Below are 27254 nucleotides of genomic sequence, written 5' to 3'. Positions count from 1 at the left end.
CAATGTGCAGGATAATATGTATACAGTAGTGCACATCCTCCATTCTTCAGTGCCTCAGGGCAGATGCCGGGGCCCCCTGACACTGGGTGTTATGGCTGCTACCGCTGTAGCTACAGCAGAGTATAGACAATGACAATAGTAACAGTAAAAATAAGAAATCTTGTAATGTATTTTATCATAGGAAAACACTTATTTCTTCACTTACTTCGATCCTATCTTCTCTCAGTGGACCAGATTTATCAATAGTGATTTAAACTGCACTACATGGTGTTTGCCTGACTAATGTGCAGGGTGTACCAGATTACTGAATAATGGCGCGCAGTCTTCAATAATCTAGTGCACCCTGCATGTGCTGACATGCTGCGCTGACCGTACCATGCCCAGTACCATAGGCGTCTACAGGGACGTCTGTCAGGTGGCAAACTTGCAGCCAGATATACGTTCATATACTTATATGTCCATATACTTACCTAACTTGTTGATCAGTGGGGGTCTCATTGAACGGGGGGTCCAATGGGGTCCCAGGTACCTCCGATTGTGCTCGGCAATCTCTGTCAGCTCCATAGAGATGAATGGAGCAGAATGGACATGCGCAGCCGTCTGCTCCACTCATCTTAAGGAGTGACAAGGAGTCTGATCGGACCCACAGTTCTTTTGATCTGTGGGGATCTCATCACTGAGACCCCCAACGATCAGCAAGCTGGCTGCTTTTCTGTAGATAGGGCCTAACTTGTTTGATGGAAAAACCTGTTTAAGAGTAATCATTACATTCTACCATACTTGAAAGTCAGAACACTAATTGAACATACAATGAAAGTCCCTAAAAATGTAATACAACAGTGATTATGTCAAAGGGACATAATAAACTACATCTGATAAGTAGCACCAATGTCTCCAGCTGCTATAAATACACATGTAATATGCAGCAAAGGTTTTCCGCCACCAATACACTGTGCCACCCTTTTTATTGTATTCCTGTTGTTTCTGCAGTACAGGCAGTCCCCTACTTAAGAACACCCAACTTACAGACGACCCCTAGTTAAAGACGCACCCCTTAGCCTACTGTGAGCTCTGGTGACCTCGATGGATGCTTTACTATAGTCAGAGACTGCAATAATCAGCTGTAAGGTGTCTGTAATGAAGCTGTATTGATAATCCTTGGTCCAATTACAGCAAAAAATTTTGAAACTACAAAGGTCACTGTGGCGAAAATTGTTTTGTCTGGATCTACAATTATAAAATATACAGTTTTGACTTACATACAAATTAAAACTTGAGATCAAACCTATGGAACCCATCTTGTACATAACCAGGGGACTGCCTGTATTTGCTTTGGATACTAAATGACCACCAGGCTGGTATAAGTATAAAATGACTGCTATCTTTACACAGTAAGTTTCTGTCCCGTGAAGAATGTAGCTGAATTCCGATAAACTTCTTCATCTGCAAATGTTTTGTATGGAAAAATAACCCCAACATTCCTTTTGCTAATTTCACACAAGGATCCAGTTAGCTACAATATAGGGAATTACCGTATATACTCGTGTATAAGCCGAGTTTTTCAGCACAAAAAAACATCCCCCTCGGCTTATACAAAATATTTAAAAAATAATATACTTATATACTCACCCTCCGGTGGCTCCGACGTGCAGCGCTGTTCCCCTGATGTCCGTGCGGGTTCTCTTCTGGCTTCCGCGGCCGTCTTCTGTCTTCTCTAACTTCGTGCTGGGCGCCGCCATGTTTCTCTCCCAGGCGGCGCCTTGTATGACGTCACCAGCGGCGTGCAGCACGAAGTTAGAGAAGAAAGCAGACGGGCGCGGAAGCCAGAAGAGGACCCGCGTGGACATGGGGGGAGCAGCGCTGCAGGTCGGGGCCACCGGAGGGTGAGTATATACGTTTATTATTTTTTTTTATGCTGGGCAGGCTGTATACTACTGGGGGCAGTGCTGTATACTACTGGGGGCAGTACTGTATACTACTGGGGGAAGTGCTGTATACTACTGGGGGCAGTGCTGTATACTACTGGGGACTGGCTGTATACTACTGGGGGCAAGCTGTATACTACTAGGGGCAGTGCTGTATACTACTGGGGGCAGTGCTGTATACTACTGGGGGCAGGCTGTATACTACTGGGGACTAGCTATATACTACGGGGGCAGGCTGTATACTACTGGGGACTGGCTGTATACTACTGGGGACTGGCTGTATATTACTGGGGGCAAGTTGTATACTACTGGGGGCAGGCTGTATACTACTGGGGGCAGGCTGGCTACATACAGGGGGGGTTTGTGACCAATGCATTTACCACCCTCGGCTTATACTCAATAGGTTTTCCCAGTTTTTGATGGTAAAATTAGGGTTCTCGGCTTTGTTGGCATTGGCATTGTTTTCTTAGCTTCGAAGTGTCTAAAGAAGGAGTGGACCACCTTTATTGGTCCGAGGGCTGCATTTTCATACTGCTCAACCTTAGAAGGCCGTATTAGTAACCAGCACCCTAGATGCACCAACTTCCAAAGTACAGCACAAAATGCCACCCCAGAGACCAAATACTACATTTGTACAATAACTAATTTAGACCCTTGAGCAGACTACAGATATAGTGCTCAAACCAGACAATAATAATGACAATGGAAATCATCCAAAGCAGATAATGATAATGGAGATCCCATAGCAGACATATGATACTGGAGACCCCCAGACATATGTACTGGAGACCCCCAGACAGGAGACCCCCCTTCAGAGCTGACTATATGGGAGAACCTCCCTGAAATTCATTATACAGTGGACCCTCCCCCAGAGCTGTCTATACGGGAGATCCCCCCCTTCCCCTCCAGAGATGACTATACAGAGACCCTCCCTCCAAAAGCTGGGCATACAGAAACTAGACAGCATTTTTTCTCATGTTTTATGATCATTCTGTACCTGTAGAAAGCTACACATTTTGTAGTGGTCAAATAAAGGTAGACTTGGACGATCCTCTCGGTGAACGGTTATCCTATAGCTTCTTAATAATGTAGGTGTTTTCAAAGATTCATCAGTAACATGTACCATGATCTGGTTTCTTCCAAGTCCAAGAGGGTAGTTTGCAATTCTACAAAAGCAAAGGCATTTTAAAAATTATTTAGGAAATAGTAACTGGTATAAGTTATAACTTAAAATAATTACGGTACCAAAATTCTGAATTCTAATTCTGAAGAAACAGGAAAAATGGCTATAGGGATTTGTCCCAATTTTAGCCATGGATCAGGCTTTGGCTCTGCTCTGATAATCTGAACTGACATTAAGCCAGTACTGCCTCAATTACTATAAAGCATGTGCTTCTATTTTGACACTATATTTTTGCAGTTATAATCCTCGCCATGTTCATTGACACGATTTCTCTCTTATAATATGGTATATAAATGGAAATATCCCTGTTGCATATTATATGGTCTAAGTTAAGCAACATATATAAAATGATATGGACTAAATATGGTTATCACTTAATGTTGTATTATGTTCATTTCCACTATCTATCTATATTGACATATTTCTAACAATCATTTATAACATGGTGAAACACAATTATTTAACATTTGTCATCTGTAAATTCAGAAAAACACTTTTTTGAACTACATTTTCTGTATAAATCACTTGACAAGACTTCAGCTATTTGGCATATTTCATATTTCTGTACTGACTGATGTTACATTTTTTGAGGTAGGTTGCGGGAGAAATACTCCTTATATTATGGTATATGTGTTGCACATCTTGGATCAGACTATATTTATCATTGCACATCTATTTTATGTTGTTAATTGTGATTTTATTCTGATTTTTTTTTTTTGCCTAATTTAATTGCAAAGGTGTTTTAACATCATTCTTGCAAATTACATCAATGGGGGGCACTCTGCTGGACATTACATCAATGGGGGCACTCTGCTGGACATTACATCAATGAGGGGACTCTGCTGGATATTACATCAATGAGGGGACTCTGCTGGATATGACATCAATGGGAGCACTCTGTTGGACATTACATCAATGGGGGCACTCTGCTGGACATTACATCAATGGGGGCACTCTGCTGGACATTACATCAATGAGGGGACTCTGCTGGATATTACATCAATGAGGGGACTCTGCTGGATATTACATCAATGGGAGCACTCTGTTGGACATTACATCAATGGGGGGACTCTCCTGGACATTACATTTATGGGGCACTCTGCTGGACATTACATTTATGGGGAGCTCTGCTGGACATTTTATTAATTGAAGAGACTGCTGTGGACATTTCATTCATGATGGTAGACTACTAGACATTTTATTAGAGAGTACGGGTTACATTTCTTACTCTAGGCTTATTCTTGAGTCAATACGTTTTTCCAGTTTTTCGAGGTAAAATAGGGGCCTCAGCTTATACTCAGGTCGGCTTATACTCGAGGATATACAGTAGTTGCCATAGGAAACAAATTCATATTGTAATGGAATAAATCTCAAATATTATCAAAGAATGTAATACTGTTATTCAAGTATTGTACAGCGGTGGTCAAAATAACATCACATCGGTAATAACAAAGTTCCCAAATTATCATAGTTAAAAAGCAGTTCTTACCAGACATGTGGTACAAGATAAGGGTAGGATAGGATGGCACATGTCTCGCTGTAGTTTCATAAGTCCTCTGTACCAGTGTTTTTCTTATGGACCCTCTAAACAGGCCAGGTATGAAAACAAGGAATTTAAGTGACTTATTGTCCCTGTCCCAATAACTATAGGTAAGGAACGAGGGAGACGGCTCCAAATCAAGGTATTAGGATCACTATCAGCCACCTACCTTAAGGCGCATTTAGGAATAGCAAACCTTTGATCCTGATATTATACTCTAACAGAGCTTTAAGTCACTTTTCACACCTGTCCTTTTTGAATGACTGTTCTAAGCAAGCATATGTATGAGGTTTCACCACCCTTATGCCATTATTCTCAAAGTTCTGTATGTAATGGCCCACTCAACAACAAATGGTGCATTTTAACAATGTTCACATCTGAACAAAAGCAAAAATATCAGTGTTAAAGTACTTTTACTTAAAGTAACAACATTAATTAAGTAAAAGTACATTAAAGAGAACCACAGAGCCACATATAGAAAGAAAAACAAAAAAACAAAAAACACACATTTATCCACACTCATGGGGTCCCCACACACAATTCACATGTACCACACCACAACAAAGTGTAAAGTGAATTTGTAGTCAATTAATTCTAAAATTATATTTAGCATCATATAGAATATAAAAGTGTAAAGTATGTGTTTATATGAAAGTATCCTTTTCATTATATAGAAAAAGGAAAATTATCATGATGACTGCACTAAGGTCAGTGATTCGTTGGATGCCTGGAACCTTGCACAAAAAGGAAGTTTAGTAAAAATCCCTCTGACTGAAGTTCCTCAGAGCTCTTCCAGGGAATTTTTTTCTGTGAGTGTGTAAGCAAGAACACACACACTGACGCCTGCAAGAAACTAGCAGCCTGCTGCTTCTTTATCCAACCTGAGGTCAATCCCCCTCCATCAGGCCTGCAGCTCTGCCTATCCTTCACAAAGCCTCAGTTTCTGCCCCATACCCTACTTTCTTTGTCTTACCTCAAGTTTCTGGATCTGGGCTGTGAGCTTTTAACAGACTGCACCCAACTAGCTGCCTTGGACCTGGTAGATAGGATTAGCCTGTAACCGTTGCTGAGTTTAGAGTCTTGGAATAAAGAGACTGTAAGTTTCAAGTTCATAACCTTCGTCTGGCTCCCGCTAACATCATGGACCTCCCCTCTACCATCTACCCAGGGATCCCTTCATTACACATACACCAGGAGTGCCTCAGGGGGAACCTTCTATCTTTTGGTGGCCTCCTCCTTTTCTTTCATCCCCTCACTGGCCCTGCCTGGCTCAGAAGAGGCCTGTTTTGTTAAACGGCTATTGGGACAGTGACTATTGCTAGGCCATGCTTCAGCCAGCCATTCAAGTACCAGAGCGATCCAGCTCCCCCAAGCCATTAGGTCAGACCCCAGTGGGATGATGTTGCATGTTCAATGAAAAGAGGGGCCTGACGGGCTCACAGTACTGACAAACTCCCCCAGCAATGTGCTGCACTTCCGCTAATGGCGAATCTTCATGTAGGTGGTATAAGCGGGCAGATCCGCCATCAGCCTGAAATTTTTTAAAAATCTATACTCACCTTTCAGCTTCTTCTTCCTGACCTGTGGCTTCTTCTTCTCCTCTACCGGCCTGGGTGCATATACTATGACGTCGACACCATAGGATCATACTGTATGTATAAGGGCCAAAAGAGGAGAAGACAGAGCCGTGGGGTCCTGCTGTGGGCATGACATTTATGATGGGGATGGGGGGGATTTATGTAAAGGGCGGCATCTGGTATGGACATTTGATTAAAGAGGGGGCATCTGGGGTGGACATTTGATTAAAGGGGGCATCTGGGGTAGACATTTCATTAAAGTGGAGGAACTGCTGTGAACTGGGGGGCTGACTGTGGACTGGGAGGGCTCACTTTGGACTGGGGAGGACTATGGACTGGGAGGGCTGTCTATGGACTGGACGAGGCATGTTCCAGGGGGGTATCTATATGCCATGGTGACATGTGCTGGTGTTATCTATATACTGAGAGGGCACTTTCTGGAGCTGTTTATATACTGAGTGGGCATGTGCAGCTGTTATCTATATACTGAGTGGGCACGTGCAGAGGCTATCTATATACTGAGCATTCTGACTCCCCCAGAAGAAGCCTATCAGGCGAAACACGCGTCGGGGACGTACACACGCCTTTGGTCTGTATTAGTGATTGGTTTTCCCTCATGATACCCTTTTACATTTGGAATCTGTTGCTGGCACGGGTGTGTGTGGATTTATTCTGGTTTACACTCAGACATAGCAGCTCTCTTGTGTTTGGGATAACTTTGCATATTTACATGTTGTACACTGAATCGTGTGTACTTTTTTTTAGTCTCTCTGTCCCTTCATCTCTGCCTTTTATGTTCCTTTAAGGATAAAGATGTGTTGAATGTACAAATATTAATAAAGTATATAACTTTTGTATCATTTATATGTGCTTTGCTGGTTTCTCTGCACATAGGAGTAGGTATTTAAGTGGGCATTTGCAGGGGATATCTATATACTGAGTGGACACGTGCAGTAGAGTAGGGTCCTGTCAAAAGAGTCTAGCTTGTTTTGGTTTAAAAAATGTTTTGTACAAAAGGCGATTGAGTAAATGTCTAAAACGTAACTTTTAATCATCGAATATAAAAGTGCTAATGGAAGCAATATGAACAATTGCAAAATCATCAATCATGTCAATGTACACACACCGACAGTAGGATTACTAGGGAAAGTCCACCTAATAGCGTGCTGAAAAAAACCTCTGTGCCCCCACAACGTAGCTTCCATCAAGAAGGGAATCACATACCTAGCCTTGTCACAGGTGTACCAGGAAATGTGTGGTCCGCCATGTGGAATGTCACGGGTGAGGGAAGAAATGGACTGCATGAGATGGAGGAAGGTATAGCGCTTGTAGGGCTGGAGTCCCTATTGGGCCTAGTAATCCTACTGTCAGTGTGTCTACATTGACATGATTGATGATTTTGCAATTGTTCATATTGCTTCCATTAGCAGTTTTATATTCAATGATTAAAAGTTAAGTTTCAGACATTTACTCATTCACCTTTTGTACTTCTCTGTTGCTTTAGTAGGTGGATGGCGTTAGGGACTCATGCTACCCGCCCTGTGTATTTTGGTTTGAAAAATGTTTTGGTCAAAAAAAAATTTGTGTATACAATATTGTGTATCAATGTGGGAATGGATGCCAGTGGGGGGGCACAAAAATATGCCAGTCAGGGGCCACAAAATTCCTAGTGGAGGCCCTGCATGTACTCACCATCAACATAAGAAAAACACTGGCAGGAAGGTTTGAGAGACCTACAGCAAGACGTGTAACATCCTGTGGTACAATAGCTAAATCTTGCATTTATATAGATACTTGGTTTTTCTTTTAATAATTAATGGGGCACCTTTACTAAAAACAGTGCAAACTACACTATGTGCAGTTTAATTGTAGAGTGCCCCAGATTCAGGATTTGTGGGGCACGTTCTGCATGAATCTGGCGCCCCCTGCACTGTTCTGAGAGAGTGCACCACAATTTTTTTGGTGCACTTTTAACATAGGGTGTGTGGAACACTTCTGTCAGACTTTGCTTGATAAATTTGGCACACGGTCCGACTGAGAACCGTAAAGCCCCTTCAGTGCAGAAATTTGTGTTGTGTGAAGAATAGTGCAGCCACGCCCCAAAACAGTCACTTGCAACACAAATGTGGCCCAGGCACTTCTTAAATACCTGTGCAAGCAGTTTTCACCTAAAAGAACGTGCGAAGTCCCACAGAAAAGTGGCCCACGGCCCTTAGTAAATGTGCCCCACTGACTAAACAAAAGCTATAGTTACAGACACTTTTCTGGATTGATCTCAAGCACAACTACAGTATATAAGATGAGTGCCTTTACATTAACATTTTTTCTTTTGTTGCATTTCGGTCCTATTCACTTTGATACCAGATACAAACCAAGGACATGAATGTTGCCTCTTCCAGAAGGAATCAGACAAATTTTTGTATCTTTGATATTTCCTTTAGAGTACAGTTAACAATTCCGTGTGGATGGTTTACAATTTATGTAGACGATGCAAACAATATTGTGACTCTAGAGGCTGTTTCTCATTGTGAACTAAATAGAACCAAAGGATAGATAACTGTGAGTGGAGTTATTGAAATGTTTTTGCTAAGATGTTCAACGTTTTATGTTGATTATTCCCATGAAAAGGTTTAATGTAGACCAGTCAATACTCCAAGCATGTCTGTTTTAGTAAATATTGACATTCTCCATGAAATTACATATTCAGAGAATCTTTTCCCATGACTCCATGTGGTGCCATCCCTATCTCTTTTCTCAATTTGTAAATGAATCAACAACTGGGGGAGGGGTGGGGGTGTTGCCGTTCCTCTTGACACAAGGAAAGTTCGACAAAGTGAGTAGAGCACATGACCTTCATGTAACACTAGTCAATTTATTTAAATATTTTCTGGAGGAATGGAACACATAAAGATCTAAGCATTGTTTAGTGGAATAACAGAGTCAGCAGATCTGAAAGATATTCCAGGGCTGTAATATTTATAAGAAATGGAACAGTAAACTCATTAGATAAGTGCTAACTGATCCATTTTAAGTCTAAACAAGTGTATATCACATGGACTGGGTTTCTTATTAAAGAAATGATGAAAAAACTGAAAAAATATGACAACTTTCAGCCAAGTATCTGAATATATAAGTTACTGATAACAATCAAAGATCAGATCATGTGTAAAAATGACACAGCACAGTGATAACCTGAGTCATGAGAATCATTGTAAATCTTTGGATACAAAAGGGAATTGGATCTTTCTTCTTATAAGAGATAATGGTAAAGTGTTGCCTATTTGTTTTTTGCAACTTTTTTGCAACCCAGTGTCTTTATGAAGTGCTTCTGCTTAGCTTACTTAATGTCTTGTACAGTAAATATCATGCAGGGTGTAAAAACATATAACTTGTGTTTTAGAGCAATTATGGATCATACAGATATGCAAAAATAGATATATTAGTGACAGATATTACTGGCAAACAACAAGTGTAAAAAATATCTCTTTTGAGAAAATTTAATATATAGGCATAAAGATAAAAGAACCATTGGGTTCGCAAAAGCAATACGTCAGTAAAATACATCCTTTTGAAATCCAATAATAGTAATGTATTTCTCTCTGGACACATACTCCGCCCCGTATGGATGCCAGCACGAATCCTTGAATACTCTATTTTATTATCTCAATCACTCACCTGTCAATCAGAACACCGGCCGGGTGCGCACGAGTGCGGTGGGGCCCGCCCCCTGATCCGACAACCTTTCTCCGATCACGTGCCCCTCAGTGACGTCACCGTCACATGATCGGTCACGTGGTGGGGGTTGGGCTCGGGCGGGGGGCGGACGCCTGCCGCAGTACGTGCGCTCGGTAGCTCCGTCCGGCTCTATAGAAATACAGAACAGGTGAGCGATCCTCTTTGCCATTGGCTGATAGTCAGATAAAACTCTGGTGCAGCTAGAGTAACCACACCCCCAGACGAAGGCTAGCGCCGAAACGCGCGTCGGGGAATCTGTTTGTGGCAGACGGGAGGTATATGATGGCTAAAGGTATGCTTTCATTTTAGGATTTGCACATGCATTGAGCATTTTTTCATACCTGTAGGGAACCTGTGTACATATAATTGTATGGCAAGCACTTTATTGCATTATTTGCACAATGACGCATCATTGGGTTAGAATTGCACTATGCATTCGAAACTGTATATGTTTTTGATCCATATGACTATGTACCCCACCTTTCCATCCCGTCCCACATGTTTTTAACATTTCTATGTGATAGCTCCATTGACCCACATGCTTTTTCCTGCTGAATTGTATATGTACTGTGATATTTTGTTTTAACAAATATGTAATAAAGTAAATATATATTTTTTGAATTGGCTTATGTTCTGTTTGTAGGTGTCTAATATTTGATAGCCAATTTATGATTTGACGTATCAAGGGAAAAGAAAGGGAACCTCCTCCAGGAGTGCATCATGGCGATGCCATAATGGAGAGTAAATGTACTAATCTGTTATCCCTTTCAGCACATGTAGCCCGCATTTTGGTGTTACTAATTTTTGCTGTGTTACCCACAGAATCAGGAGCTACTGGTCCAATGGATCTCCACGCCAGGGAACAGTCTTGGCTTCAACAAGCAGACCAAGTTTTTGGGAGTGAGCCTATCGCACTGGAATCGGAGGATCGGAGGAGTGTTGGCATAGCTCAGGGTCAATTAAAAAATCTGCTCCATCGGAAAACACGTACATGGTGGAATAAGGTCTCGCTGGAAAAATACATCCAACAAGGCCTGATACCGAGAGGGTTGCGGATACAAGTATTCCCATCCTTCTCGTTGGAGGATGAGGAGATGATTACAAAATGGGAAGAAATCTGTACCAAATGCTCGAGTGATTTTATGAAACTGCTGATCGAGTTATACAGAAAAACACTGGTGGAAATTGAAATTGAAATTGACACGATAAAAAAAGCACTAATGGAGAAGATGTCGGATGAGTCCCTGACAAAATTGTTCCAACAAATAGAGATGGACTTCTTAGAGTGGGAGAAAAAGATCCAGGATACCAAAGGTAAAAAATACGCTAGAGATTTGAGAGATTTTCAACAAAAACAGATATATTGGTGGCGCAGACCACGCACATCACGCCCGATAAGAAGATCAATGAGTCGAACATCATCCGTCTCATCACATGCGTCACAGAGTGACAGTGGAGATGGTGCTAATTACAGAGGCCACATCCAACAAGAAAGAGGTGGAAAAAGAAAACTCACCCAGAACTCTTCAGAAAACAAGAGGAAACCCGAGACCAGGAGTACAACTACTGGAACACAATTAAAGGTAATTAATAGAGATGAGCGAACATGCTCGTCCGAGCTTGATGCTCGGTCGAGCATTAGGGTACTCGAAACTGCTCGTTGCTCGGACGAATACTTCGCCCGCTCGAGAAAATGGCAGCTCCCGCCGTTTTGCTTTTTGGCGGCCAGAAACAGAGCCAATCACAAGCCAGGAGACTCTGCACTCCACCCAGCATGACGTGGTACCCTTACACGTCGATAGCAGTGGTTGGCTGGCCAGATCAGGTGACCCTGGGATAGACTAGCCGCTGCCCGCGCTGCTCGGATCATTCTGTGTCTGGATGCCGCTAGGGAGAGAGCTGCTGCTGGTCAGGGAAAGAGTTAGGCTGTTCTATTAGCTTACTGTTAGGCAGGAGTGATTCTCAAAGAACCCAACAGCCCTTCTTAGGGCTACAATAACGTTCTACTTTTTTTATTTTAATTTGCATCTAGTACCATTTTGTGAGGAATTAGCAGGGGGACTTGCTACCGTTGTGTTTAGCTCTTAGTGGCACACATATCCATAGCAAAGACCGAAGTGGGAAAATTTAGTAGGGGTTGGATTTCAATTAGGCACTAACTCAGTGTCATCTCATCTGGCATAGTAGTGTGCTTTGATACTTGGCTAGAAAATAGCCATAGGAGAATACAAAGAGCTTACTTACGCATACAGTAGCGTTCTATATATTTGATTTCTGGTTGATCTGCTGGTGGCTGTACTTTCTGCAGTGCATGTACTAGCCAATTCTGAGCAATTTGTAGTGAGACTTGCGACCGCTGTGTTCTGCGCTTAGTGACGCACATATCCATAGCAAAGACCGAAGTGGGAAAATTTAGTAGGGGTTGGATTTCAATTAGGCACTAACTCAGTGTCATCTCATCTGGCATAGTAGTGTGCTTTGATACTTGGCTAGAAAATAGCCATAGGAGAATACAAAGAGCTTACTTACGCATACAGTAGCGTTCTATATATTTGATTTCTGGTTGATCTGCTGGTGGCTGTACTTTCTGCAGTGCATGTACTAGCCAATTCTGAGCAATTTGTAGTGAGACTTGCGACCGCTGTGTTCTGCGCTTAGTGACGCACATATCCATAGCAAAGACCGAAGTGGGAAAATTTAGTAGGGGTTGGATTTCAATTAGGCACTAACTCAGTGTCATCTCATCTGGCATAGTAGTGTGCTTTGATACTTGGCTAGAAAATAGCCATAGGAGAATACAAAGAGCTTACTTACGCATACAGTAGCGTTCTATATATTTGATTTCTGGTTGATCTGCTGGTGGCTGTACTTTCTGCAGTGCATGTACTAGCCAATTCTGAGCAATTTGTAGTGAGACTTGCGACCGCTGTGTTCTGCGCTTAGTGACGCACATATCCATAGCAAAGACCGAAGTGGGAAAATTTAGTAGGGGTTGGATTTCAATTAGGCACTAACTCAGTGTCATCTCATCTGGCATAGTAGTGTGCTTTGATACTTGGCTAGAAAATAGCCATAGGAGAATACAAAGAGCTTACTTACGCATACAGTAGCGTTCTATATATTTGATTTCTGGTTGATCTGCTGGTGGCTGTACTTTCTGCAGTGCATGTACTAGCCAATTCTGAGCAATTTGTAGTGAGACTTGCGACCGCTGTGTTCTGCGCTTAGTGACGCACATATCCATAGCAAAGACCGAAGTGGGAAAATTTAGTAGGGGTTGGATTTCAATTAGGCACTAACTCAGTGTCATCTCATCTGGCATAGTAGTGTGCTTTGATACTTGGCTAGAAAATAGCCATAGGAGAATACAAAGAGCTTACTTACGCATACAGTAGCGTTCTATATATTTGATTTCTGGTTGATCTGCTGGTGGCTGTACTTTCTGCAGTGCATGTACTAGCCAATTCTGAGCAATTTGTAGTGAGACTTGCGACCGCTGTGTTCTGCGCTTAGTGACGCACATATCCATAGCAAAGACCGAAGTGGGAAAATTTAGTAGGGGTTGGATTTCAATTAGGCACTAACTCAGTGTCATCTCATCTGGCATAGTAGTGTGCTTTGATACTTGGCTAGAAAATAGCCATAGCAATAGGATAGCATTGTTTGGTTTTAAAAACTCAAAAAAAAACAAAAAACACAAAAAAAAAAAAAAAAACACAAAAAAAAACAAAAAAAAGTAAAAAAAAAAATAAAGTTATAACTCTCATTTTAAAAATGTTTAACCCGAGGGCTAGGGGTAGAGGACGAGGGCGGGGACGTGGGCGTCCAACTACTGCAGGGGTCAGAGGCCGTGGTCCTGGGCGGGGTGAGACACCACCTGCTGATGAGGGAGCAGGGGAACGCCGCAGAGCTACACTCCCTAGGTTCATGTCTGAAGTTACTGGGACTCGTGGTAGAGCACTGTTGAGGCCAGAACAGTGCGAACAGGTGATGTCGTGGATTGCTGACAATGCTTCGAGCAATTTGTCCACCACCAGTCAGTCTTCCACGCAGTCCACCCATGTCACCGAAATCGCCACTCCTCCAGCTCCTGCACCTCAGCCTCCTCCCCCCCAGTCTGCCCCCTCCCAGGAAAATTTGGCATTTGAACCGGCATACTCTGAGGAACTGTTTTCTGGACCCTTCCCACAGTCACAAACCACTTGTCCGGTTGCTGCTGAGCAATTTTCCGATGCCCAGGTTTTCCAACAGTCACAGTCTGTGGGTGATGATGACCTTCTTGACGTAGTGGAAGTGTGTAAAGAGGTGTCCGACGATGAGGAGACACGGTTGTCAGACAGTGGGGAAGTTGTTGTCAGGGCAGGAAGTCCGAGGGGGGAGCAGACTGAGGGATCGGAGGATGATGAGGTGACAGACCCAAGCTGGGTTGAGAGGCCGGGTGAACACAGTGCTTCTGAGACGGAGGAGAGTCCTCGACCAGAACAGGTTGGAAGAGGCAGTGGTGGGGCCAGACGGAGAGGCAGGGCCAGAGCTGGTGCATCAGCGCCAAATGTGTCAACTAGTGAAGCTCCCGTGGCGAGGGCTCCTGCGGCGAGGGCTAGATCTTCAGAAGTCTGGAGGTTCTTTAAGGAAACACCGGATGACCGACGGACTGTGGTGTGCAACATTTGCCAAACCAGGCTCAGCAGGGGTTCCACCACTACTAGCTTAACTACCACCAGTATGCGCAGGCATATGAATGCTAAACACCCCACTCAGTGGCAACAAGCCCGTTCACCTCCGGCCGTGCACACCACTGCTCCTTCCCCTGTGTCAGCTGCTAGTCAGCCCCCTGCCCAGGACCCTGCCACAAAAACCCCATCGTCGCCTCCACGATCCTCCACAGCATCCACCAGCGTTCAGCTCTCCATACCCCAGACGCTGGAGCGGAAACGCAAATATAGTGCAACCCACCCGCACGCCCAAGCCCTTAATGTGCACATCTCCAGATTGCTTAGCCTGGAGATGCTGCCCTATAGGCTAGTAGAGACCGAGGCCTTTCGCAACCTCATGGCGGCGGCCGCCCCTCGGTATTCGGTCCCCAGCCGCCACTACTTTTCCCGATGTGCCGTCCCAGCCCTGCACCAGCACGTGTCAGACAACATCATCCGTGCCCTGACCAACGCCGTTTCTGACAAGGTCCACCTGACCACGGACACGTGGACGAGTGCTGCCGGGCAGGGCCACTATATATCGCTGACGGCACATTGGGTTAACTTGGTGGAGGCTGGGACCGAGTCTGACACTGGGGCTGCTCATATACTGCCGACGCCGAGGATTGCGGGGCCTACCTCGGTCCAGGTGTTTCAGGCCTACTATGCCTCCTCCTCCTCCCACCCCTCCTCCACCTCCTCCTCCGAACTACCATCCGTGGGCACGGCGCCATCAGTCGGTAGCTCTAGGCACAGCAGCAGTGCCGTCGCTAAGCGACAGCAGGCGGTGCTCAAACTGCTGAGCCTAGGCGACAAAAGGCACACCGCCCAAGAACTATTACAGGGCATCACGGCGCAGACTGATCTGTGGCTGGCACCGCTGAACCTCAAGCCGGGAATGGTTGTGTGTGACAACGGCCGTAACCTGGTGGCGGCTCTGCAACTCGGCAGACTGACACATGTGCCATGCCTGGCCCATGTGTTAAATCTGATAGTTCAGCGTTTCCTCAAGACATACCCCAATCTGTCTGATTTGCTCACGAAGGTGCGCCGCATCTGTGCGCATTTCAGGAAGTCCAGCCCAGATGCTGCCACTCTCAGGGCAGCGCAGCGCCGCCTCCAACTGCCCGCTCACCGACTGTTGTGCGACGTGCCCACGAGGTGGAATTCAACACTGACCATGTTATCCAGAGTTTACCAGCAGCGCAGAGCGATTGTAGACTGCCAGATGTCAACTTCCACCAGAACTGGTAGTCAGGTCAGTCAGCTTCCTCAAGTCTACAATGAGGAGTGGACGTGGATGTCTGATATCTGTCAGGTGCTGAGTAACTTTGAGGAGTCAACACAGATGGTCAGTGGCGATGCCGCCATCATCAGCCTCACCATCCCGCTGCTTGGCCTGTTGAAAAACTCTCTGGTCAGCATGAAGTCGGAAGCTTTGCGCTCGTCACAAGAGACAGGGGAAGAATATTCCCTTGTTGATAGCCAAAGCACCCTCAGGTCTGTTTCTCAGCGCATATCGGAGGAGGTGGAGGAGGATGAGGAGGAAGAGGAGGAGAATGTTGGTGAGACACAAGAGGGGACCATTGTTGAGTCCTTTACTGTTCAGCGTGTATGGGCAGAAGAAGAGGAGTTGGAGGAGTTGGAGGAGGAGGAAATGGACAGTCAGGCCAGTGAGGGGAGTGAATTCTTACGCGTTGGTACTCTGGCGCATATGGCAGATTTCATGCTAGGCTGCCTATCCCGTGACCCTCGCGTTCAAAGAATTTATTCCAGCACCGATTACTGGGTGTTCACTCTCCTGTACCCACGGTACAAGCAAAATCTTTCCACTCTCATCCCTGCAGAGGAAAGGAGTGTGAGAATGCATGAATACCAGCAGGCCCTGGTGCACAAGCTGAAACAGTATTTCCCTTCTGACAGCGCTAGCGGCAGAGTGCGTAGTTCTGCGGGACAAGTAGCGAGGGAGAGTAGGCGAGCAGGCAGCTTGTCCAGCACTGGCAAGGGTACGCTTTACAAGGCTTTTGCCAGCTTTATGTCACCCCAGCAAGACACTGTCACCTGTCCCCAGTCTCGGCAGAGTAGGGCTGATCTTTACAGAAAGATGGTGAGGGAGTACGTAGCTGACCATACCATCGTCCTAAATGATCACACAGCTCCCTACAACTACTGGGTTTCAAAGCTGGACATGTGGCACGAACTGGCGCTGTACGCCTTGGAGGTTCTTGCCTGCCCTGCCACTAGCGTCTTGTCCGAGCGGGTTTTCAGTGCAGCTGGTGGCATCATCACCGATAAGCGTACACGCCTGTCGACTGACAGCGCTGACAGGCTGACGCTTATTAAAATGAATAAAGGCTGGATTTCTCAGAATTTCCAATCTCCACCAGGTGAAGGAAGCTCAACCTGAATAATTGATCCACTCCTCCTCCTCCTCATTTTCCTCCTTCTCCTCCTCTTTGTACAGTAAAGCAGAGGAAAATGGCTATTTTTTGACAGGGCCCACTGGCTCTTGCTATAGTACTTCATGCATTTAATTTTTCTGGAGGGCCACCTACCCGGTCCTCTGTTTGAAACAATTTTTGTGAGTGCCACATACAGGCACTCAATCTATTCCATTTTACTGCAGGGCCACCTACCTGCTCCTCTGGTTTGAACAATTTTTGGGACTGCCACATACAGGCACTCAATCTATTCCATTTTACTGCAGGGCCACCTACCTGCTCCTCTGGTTTGAAACATTTTTGGGACTGCCACATACAGGCACTCAATCTATTCCATTTTACTGGAGGGCCACCTACCTGCTCCTCTGGTTTGAAAAATGTTTGGGACTGCCACATACAGGCACTATCCAAATTAAATTGTCTCCATAGCAGCCTCCACACGTTGTCTCCATTGCTACCTCCAAAAGTCGTCCATATAGCTGCCTCCATACATCGTCCCTTTATCAAACGAGGTGTGTCAGGCAGAAATTTGGGTTGTTTTCATGGATTCCACATCAAAGTTGTTAACTTTGTCGCCACCCTGCTGTGTTATCCACAAAATATACTGGCAAACTTTTACCATTTAGGGATATTATTTCAGCGCTTCTTGCGCATCTGTTTACATTCCCCTCACCCGGCATATCCTAAACTTATAAGAACGCTACTACACTTGATCTTATACAAAAGGTTCTTAGAAGTGCTGTTTGGGGAGTAGCCTAGAGACAGGGGCTTGAATTGGCGAAAGCTCGCCTGGCAGCGGAGCGCCAGCTCCATGCGCATCATGCGCTTCTTGCGCATCTGTTTACATTCCCCTCACCCGGCATATCCTAAACTTATAAGAACGCTACTACACTTGATCTTATACAAAAGGTTCTTAGAAGTGCTGTTTGGGGAGTAGCCTAGAGACAGGGGCTTGAATTGGCGAAAGCTCGCCTGGCAGCGGAGCGCCAGCTCCATGCGCATCATGCGCTTCTTGCGCATCTGTTTACATTCCCCTCACCCGGCATATCCTAAACTTATAAGAACGCTACTACACTTGATCTTATACAAAAGGTTCTTAGAAGTGCTGTTTGGGGAGTAGCCTAGAGACAGGGGCTTGAATTGGCGAAAGCTCGCCTGGCAGCGGAGCGCCAGCTCCATGCGCATCATGCGCTTCTTGCGCATCTGTTTACATTCCCCTCACCCGCCATATCCCAAACTTATAAGAACGCTACTACACTTAACTTGGTGCAGGCTGGGACCGAGTCTGACCCTGGGGCTGGTCATATACTGCCGACGCAGAGAATTGCGGGGCCTACCTCGGTCCAGGTCTCAAAGGCCTACTATACCTCCTCCCACCCCTCCTCCACCTCCTCCTCCTCCGAATTACCATCCGTGGGCATGGCGCCATCAGTCGGTAGCTCTAGGCACAGCAGCAGTGCCGTCGCTAAGCGACAGCAGGCGGTGCTGAAACTGCTGAGCCTAGGCGATAAAAGGCACACCGCCCAAGAGCTATTACAGGGCATTCCACATCAAAGTTGTTAACTTTGTCGCCACCCTGCTGTGTAATCCACAAAATATACTTGCAAACTTTTACCATTTAGGGATATTATTTCAGCGCTTCTTGCGCATCTGTTTACATTCCCCTCACCCGCCATATCCTAAACTTATAAGAACGCTACTACACTTGATCTTATACAAAAGGTTCTTAGAAGTGCTGTTTGGGGAGTAGCCTAGAGACAGGGGCTTGGATTGGCAAAAGCTCGCCTGGCTGCAGAGCGCCAGCTCCATCCCAAGATCCAACTAACATAGTTGCAGCACCTTTAATCTACTACTAGTTCACTGCCTCCATAATAATAATAATAATAATCTTTATTTATATAGCGCCATCATATTCCGTAGCGCTTTACAAATCATAGGAAACAAATACAAATGTATTGTAACAGAGCACAACATTTGTATGGAACAACAGGAGTGAGGTCCCTGCTCGCCAGAGCTTACGGTTTATGAAGATGATGGGGTAACACGAGGTAAAAGAATATTTAACGGTCAAGCCATTCTTCTTAGGGAATAGAACAAAATATAATAAATGTAATTGCTGTCGCTTGAACCACTCAGCCGTCATCTTATATACCAGGTCCAGGGTGAATGGGACTGCAGAGAAGTCTGGTGCCTGTTGGTTGCTGGATAACAGATGGGAGGACGACACAGGACGGGTTAGTAGAAGAGTTAAAACTTCATGCAGTTAATGAGTGTTATAGGCTTGCCTAAAGAAATGGGTTTTAAGAGCACGTTTGAAACTTTGGAGGTTAGGTATTAGTCTGATAGTCCAGGGCAGAGCATTCCATAGAATTGGTGCAGCTCTAGAGAAGTCTTGGAGACGCGAGTGGGAGGTCCGCACTAGGGTAGAGGTTAATCTAAGATCACTGGCGGATCTAAGAGCACGGGTTGGGCGATAGACTGAGATAAGAGAGGAGAGGTAGGGGGGTGCAGCATTATACAGAGCTTTATGGATGAGGGTTATTATTATTTTAAACTGTATTCGAAAGGAGACTGGCAGCCAGTGCAGCGACTGGCATGAACTGTAAGCATACATGGTCCCCTTATCAAACGAGCTGTGTCAGGCAGAATTTTGGGTTGTTTTCATGGCTTCCATGTTAACTTTGTCGCCACCCTGCTGTGTAATCCACAAAATATACTGGCAAACTTTTATCATGTACCGATATTATTTGAGCACTTCTTGCTCACCTCCTTTGGTTCCTCTCTGACACCCATTGGTTTGAAGCCTGAGTCCAATTAGGGTATGTCGCCATGCCACTCTCTAGCCTGCTGCCGCTGCCTCTGCCTCTGCATGCCGTCCCCTATAGTGTCAGGGTCAATTATTGGATGTTTTACATGCTATCTAGCTTCATTCTGTCACTCTGTCATGGCCATGCTGTTGCCCATAATTTCGGCATAATGGTGCGATTAAGCACCCCCCCCCATGCATGCTGCCCCTGCTGTTTCCTGTCCATTTCCGTGGTGTTTCCATCCTTTTCTGAGGTTCCCAGGTGTTTGGCCAAGCTTCCCTGTGCAGAGCCTTGGTCCCCTTGAAAAATGCTCGAGTCTCCCATTGACTTCAATGGGGTTCGTTATTCGAGACGAGCACTCGAGCATCGGGAAAAGTTCGTCTCGAATAACGAGTACCCGAGCATTTTAGTGTTCGCTCATCTCTAGTAATTAACCTAACTAACCATCAGTTAACTATGGATGAAATCCATGTATTAGAGAAGGGATTGACCTTCTCACCATGTGCTCGCTTTGATCCTTTTACAGCGATAAAAGATCTAAACATATTTGCCCGATCCCTCATCCATAAGAAGTGGTTCCATGTTGAGGACCCAAAAGACATCTTCCCAACAATTATGGAACAAGAAGCAGTTCGAATTCTTGAAGAACTAGAGGAGGAATCGATGGATACTCAAGCATCACATGGTAAGATTCCAGCTTGTATCCGCCCAAGGTCCCGTAAGTTTCCCCCTTTGTCCGCCTATCCCAATATTGAACTATTCGTGAGACTAGTGTCCCAGGAATTTGAGAAAATTCCACGAAATATACATCATGACAATCTAAACCCGCGTATGCGGAAAGCGTTAAAACATCTGAGAGAATTGGATGATGTTGTTATAAAACAGGCGGACAAAGGGGGTAACATTGTACTATGGCCGAGACATATGTATGAAGCCGAAGTTCAAAGACAATTAAAAGATAAAACCTGTTATCAGAAATTGACGTATAACCCCACTAACAAATTTGTGGGAGAACTAAACTCCCTATTACAGGCAGCCATTAAAAACAAAGTGATCTCAAAAGAATGTGCTGATGCACTATTTGTCAAGGTACCAAAAACACCCACTTTGTATCTACTCCCAAAAGTGCATAAGAACTCCAACTGTCCCCCGGGTCGCCCGATAATCTCGGGCAATGGTGGGCTAACTGAAAATGTCGGCAAATTTATCGACTACCACCTAAAAGATATAGTGGAATGCCTACCCTCATATGTGAGGGACACGTCAGACCTTTTACAAAAAATTGAAGGCCTGCACATGGAGGAGGATATGATACTGGCCACTCTAGATGTGGAATCGTTGTACACCAGTATTAAACACTGTGATGGCCTAAAGGCGGTGCAATTTTTCTTGAGCACTACATCTTTGGAGGATGGCATGAAAAATTTCGTGATACAGCTGCTGGAATTCGTTCTCTTCCACAACATGTTTGTGTTTGGGGGATCCTTCTACCTGCAGCTCCAGGGGACGGCTATGGGGGCGGCATGTGCCCCCTCATATGCCAATTTGTTCCTGGGGCTGTGGGAGAGGGACCTCCTTACGGGCGATCGGGATGTCGAGATGGACCGCGTCCTCTTTTGGGCGCGGTACATCGACGACATCCTGATCGTCTGGAGGGGAACGACCCAGCAGCTGGCCACATTTGTCCAGAGGTTAAATTCCAATGATGTAAATATCAAACTTACATATAAGTGTGACACAAATAAAGTGGACTTTTTGGATGTCATTTTAGAAAAAGACGGATTGGGATACCTTCAATCGGACGTTTACAGAAAAGAAACGGCTGTCAATGCCTTACTTCATGCATCATCCTCCCATCCCCCACAAACCATTGCAGCAGTTCCTACAGGACAATATTTACGTATGAGAAGAATCTGTTCAACAGATGAAGCGTTTGAACATCGGGCTCGAGAACTTAGACAAAGATTTGCGGATCGTGGTTATAGCCAGAGATGCCTGAGAAAGGCCTATCACAGGGCCAAATCGACATCTAGAATCCAACTACTATACCCAGAGAAAAAACAAAAAGAAGATCAAAAGGTGAGGTTTATAACTAAATTCCACTCACAATGGCAACCTATGAGAGAAATTCTAGAACGCTTCTGGCCCCTATTGAGATCGGACCCGATAATACAGAAATATATCCCTGTACATCCAGGGATAGCAGCCCGTAGATCTAAGAATCTACAGGACACACTAGTTAAAAGTCACCATGTGAGGAAAGAAGTTCAAACCTTCTTAGACAACCGAGGCCCCAAATGGGGGTGCAAACCCTGTGGCCATTGTGTAGCCTGCCCCAACATTATTCAAACCAGAACCTTTAAGGACTCGGGTGATCAAAAAGAATACACCATCACCCATACAATCTCCTGTAATACAAAGGCAGTAGTATACCATGCCACATGTCCTTGTGGCATGATCTACATTGGTATGACCACCAGGGAATTTAAGATCCGGGTACGTGAGCATGTACGAGATATCAGAGCAGCGAACAATCCTGAATTCTGTACCGATGGACTCCCGGTGGCAAGACACTTTAGGGAATTCCACGACTGTAACCCCAAATCTCTCCGTGTCTGCGGTATAGATCACATTGAAGGTAACATCAGAGGAGGCCCTGTAGCGCAGAGGCTGGCGCAATGTGAGACGAGATGGATTTGGACCCTTAAAACACTGAGCCCACAAGGTCTTAACGAAACCCTGAGCTATGCCCCATTCCTCTGACTCCCGACCCGGGCTGCACCGGGTTTTTAAACCCTTTTCTATTTCGTTTTCCCTTTTAATCTTTTTTCTAGTTTATCCTTTTGTGATAGTTTAATTATCGTCTTTCTATCTAGCAGGCTTTTCAGAACATGACATCATGGCGACTCGAGGGTCTTAAGGAGTGCTCTTGTCATCCATTACTGTGCCACACATAGTGACTGGATACCAATCATGAGCATGAACAATTGTGGTACCATTTATTGGATAGCTTCAAAATATTTGATGCAGTAATATCCTGCTAAATTAATTTCGGCTTTGACTCTGTGAGAGAAAAAAAGAAGAAAAAAAGTTCTTTTTGCACTATAATATTAGCACGATGTCTTTTTAGTTTTACATGGATAATTCAATGATACACAGATTTATAATTTTATAATTTTACATTTTTATATTATTATATATACAAACGAATAACCTGGTATAAATGTTTTCACACACACCAACACCAATTTGTGATCAAATCACAATCTTATTTTACACACCCTTATCACAACACAATTTTTGTTATATCAACATTTTGTGATGATATTAACTCTGTAATACGCAATTTTATAGTCTTGTAAGTGTACACGATTAGGGATCCATGTGGTATAATTAAATCCCTCACTGTAATTTCGCACTTTTCTTCCAGCACCAGCACACAAGTCTTCCTTCCCCTCCCTTCCCCCCCCCCTCTTCCCTCACTTGTCAATTCACTAATTTTGCACGTTTTCTCACTTTTCCCCCATGGTTACTATTTATTTGAAATTTAATATATAGGCATAAAGATAAAAGAACCATTGGGTTCGCAAAAGCAATACGTCAGTAAAAAACATCCTTTTGAAATCCAATAATAGTAATGTATTTCTCTCTGGACACATACTCCGCCCCGTATGGATGCCAGCACGAATCCTTGAATACTCTATTTTATTATCTCAATCACTCACCTGTCAATCAGAACACCGGCCGGGTGCGCACGAGTGCGGTGGGGCCCGCCCCCTGATCCGACAACCTTTCTCCGATCACGTGCCCCTCAGTGACGTCACCGTCACATGATCGGTCACGTGGTGGGGGTTGGGCTCGGGCGGGGGGCGGACGCCTGCCGCAGCTCCGTCCGGCTCTATAGAAATACAGAACAGGTGAGCGATCCTCTTTGCCATTGGCTGATAGTCAGATAAAACTCTGGTGCAGCTAGAGTAACCACACCCCCAGACGAAGGCTAGCGCCGAAACGCGCGTCGGGGAATCTGTTTGTGGCAGACGGGAGGTATATGATGGCTAAAGGTATGCTTTCATTTTAGGATTTGCACATGCATTGAGCATTTTTTCATACCTGTAGGGAACCTGTGTACATATAATTGTATGGCAAGCACTTTATTGCATTATTTGCACAATGACGCATCATTGGGTTAGAATTGCACTATGCATTCGAAACTGTATATGTTTTTGATCCATATGACTATGTACCCCACCTTTCCATCCCGTCCCACATGTTTTTAACATTTCTATGTGATAGCCCCATTGACCCACATGCTTTTTCCTGCTGAATTGTATATGTACTGTGATATTTTGTTTTAACAAATATGTAATAAAGTAAATATATATTTTTTGAATTGGCTTATGTTCTGTTTGTAGGTGTCTAATATTTGATAGCCAATTTATGATTTGACGTATCAAGGGAAAAGAAAGGGAACCTCCTCCAGGAGTGCATCATGGCGATGCCATAATGGAGAGTAAATGTACTAATCTGTTATCCCTTTCAGCACATGTAGCCCGCATTTTGGTGTTACTAAATATATACTGTATGAGATAATGTGAAGTGATTTTACTTTAACCAAGACCATACCTCAGTAGCGATCTTTATTCACTTTTATTTTAAAAGGATGTTTTTATTATTCATAAACCAGAGCATAGTGTGAACAAAACAGAGCTGAAGATAACGTAATATTGCCTAGATTGATTGCAATTTTGAAAAGCACAATGAATTATGTAAACACCATAAATCTTCCTCCAGGCCTTGGAATGACATCATCACAGGTCCTGGATAATAATTCATCATGCAGGTTGTATAAGGATAGAGGTGGATATGGGGGTACTGTCAGTGAAAATGAGGAGTACAGGAGGTCCCCTACTTAAGAACACTCGATTTACATACGACCCATAGTTACAAACGGACCTCTGGATATTGGTAATTTATGGTACTTTAGTCCTAGGCTACAATAATCAGCTGTAACAGTTATCACAGGTGTCTGTAATGAGGCTTTAGTGTTAATCCTGATTCTTATGACAACCCAACATTTTTAAAATCCAATTGTCACAGAGACCAAAAAAAGTTCTGTCTAGGATTACAATGATAAAATATACAGTTCCGACTTACATACAAACTCAACTTAAGAACAAACCTACAGACCCTATCTTGTATGTAACCCGGGGACTGCCTGTATATGAGGGCAGGCTGTGTGAGAAGGAGATGACCGAGAGTGCTGGTTAGGGAGAGAGGGACATTCGTGGCTGGCTGTACGAGGAAAAGGAAACATGGTGGTGCTAGATATGTAGGTTTACATAGGACCAGCCCTGTGAGGAGGAGGGATATCTGGAGGTGCTACTACAAGCAGGAGACATGGAGGGGGGGGGGGGGGTAAGCTGTGCAAGAAGAAGGGGACCTGGGAGTGCTGGCTGTGTGAGGAGGTGGCGAAAACCATTACTATACCCTAACCTGTTTTTATTTCTGGAGTTTTTTTTTTATTTTTGTATATGACTGTTGGGTCATCTTTTATGGACAGTGGTAACAGAATTTAGTGAAATAACCATAGGCATCAATAGATTACTGAAGCTTCAACTACAGTTTTATTAACCCCTACAGGACTCAGCCTATTTTGGCCTTTAGGACGCAGTCCCATTTTTCAAATCTGCCCTGTGTCACTATAAGTGGTTATAGCTTTGGAACACTATGAGATATCACAGAGATTTTGAGATTGTTTTCTTGTGACACATTGTACTTCAAATTTAAAATTTTGGTTGAAATATTTTGTGCTTAGTTATGAAAAAAACTAAATTTGGCAAAAATGTTGAAAAAATTCTTTATTTTCAACATTCTAAATTCTCTACTTTTGATGCAGATAGCACCCAAATAAATTATTAACTTACATTTCCTAAATTTCTGCTTTATGTTGGATGGTTTTTTAAGATTCCACATATTTTACTAGAATGTTATGAGGCTCAGAATTTGGGTGCCATTTTTCACATTTTTTGTAAAATCACCAAAAACCTGTATTTAAATGGACCTGCTCAACTTCTAATTGACTGTGATAGGCCTAATAATAGCTAGATTCGTAAATAACCCCGTGGAAACTACACCCCTCAACGTATGAAAAACCACTTTTAAGAAGTTTGTTAACCCTTTAGGTGTTTTATAGGGGTTAAAACAAAATGGAGGTGCAGTCTGCAAATTGTAATATTTTTACAATTTTTTAGAAGGGAAGGAGGCGCCATGCAGATCAGATTTGCTATGTCACATTGTACAGGCTGTAATTTTTTACTTTTTTTAATGTGGACCTATAGGGGCTTATTTCTTTTGCCACATAAGATGCACTTTTCTGGTACGTAATTTTGGGGCATCTATAGCTAATTGGTGAGATTTTATTAACTCTTTGTTGGTGGAGGAAATGAAAATCATCAATTTTTAGGGAAATTCTTATGTGTTTTTTTTGGGCCGTTAACATACCATAAAAATAGTTTATTTTTTTTCCCATTTTTACTGAATAAAAAGTAATTTGGTAAAAATGTTGTTAATTTTAGCATCACCGCCTTTCATATGCATAACTTTTTCGCCTCACAAATCTGTTTAAGGGCTTATTTTTTGCGAGAAGGATTGTTCTTTTTAGTGGTCTTATTTTAGAGTGCATAACATTTTTTAAATCACTTTTTAGAGCATTTTTTACAGGGTATTAATTAAAAATGATCTTTTTTTGGAGCTTTTTTTATCTTTTTTTTTTACAGGGTTCACTTTGCGATCTAATAACGATTCTGTTTTATTATGCAGATTGATACGGACGCAGCAATACCAAATATGTGGAGGTTTTGTGCATTTTATTCAATTTTACTGAATAAAAACTAATTTGGAGAAAATCTTATTCATTTTAGCATCACCATCTTTTCATATACATAACTTTTTTATTTTTCGGCTGACAAATCTGGTTAGGGGCTTATTTTTTGGAGAAGAGTTGTTCTTTTTAGTGGGCTTATTTTAGAGTGCAGAAAATCTTTTTATCCCTTTTTAGAGCATTGTTTTAGAGGTATTAATTAAAAATTATCTTATTCTGAGTGTTTTTTGCGTTTTTTTTCCTCCAGCGTTTTCCGTGCGGGTCCAGTAACAATTCTGTTTTATTATAAATATTGTTATAGACGTGGCAATACCAAATATGTGGGTTTTTTTGTGTTTTTTATATTTTATTAAGTGTTTTTATGGGAAAGTGACATTTTGGGGGCTTATATTTTTATGTATTTATTAGTCAGCTCCGATTGTGGGTGTTAGCGTGCAGTGTCAACTGTGATAGACAGCTGGCAGCCGCTGATTCT

General features: G+C 43.6%; 1 protein-coding gene across 1 annotated transcript in view; it reads right to left on the bottom strand.

The window, feature by feature from the left end:
- CPED1 (cadherin like and PC-esterase domain containing 1) overlaps positions 1-27254 on the bottom strand; it is a 244549-nt gene that overhangs the window by 95131 nt on the left and 122164 nt on the right. The window contains exon 15 of the mRNA XM_072146984.1: positions 2923-3091. Coding sequence (XP_072003085.1) covers positions 2923-3091 — 169 coding nt within the window. The remainder of the gene's footprint in view (positions 1-2922; positions 3092-27254) is intronic.

Source organism: Engystomops pustulosus, chromosome 4, assembly GCF_040894005.1.
Source record: "Engystomops pustulosus chromosome 4, aEngPut4.maternal, whole genome shotgun sequence".
Classification (NCBI taxonomy): domain Eukaryota; kingdom Metazoa; phylum Chordata; class Amphibia; order Anura; family Leptodactylidae; genus Engystomops; species Engystomops pustulosus.
This window is presented reverse-complemented; position numbering and strand designations above follow the sequence as displayed.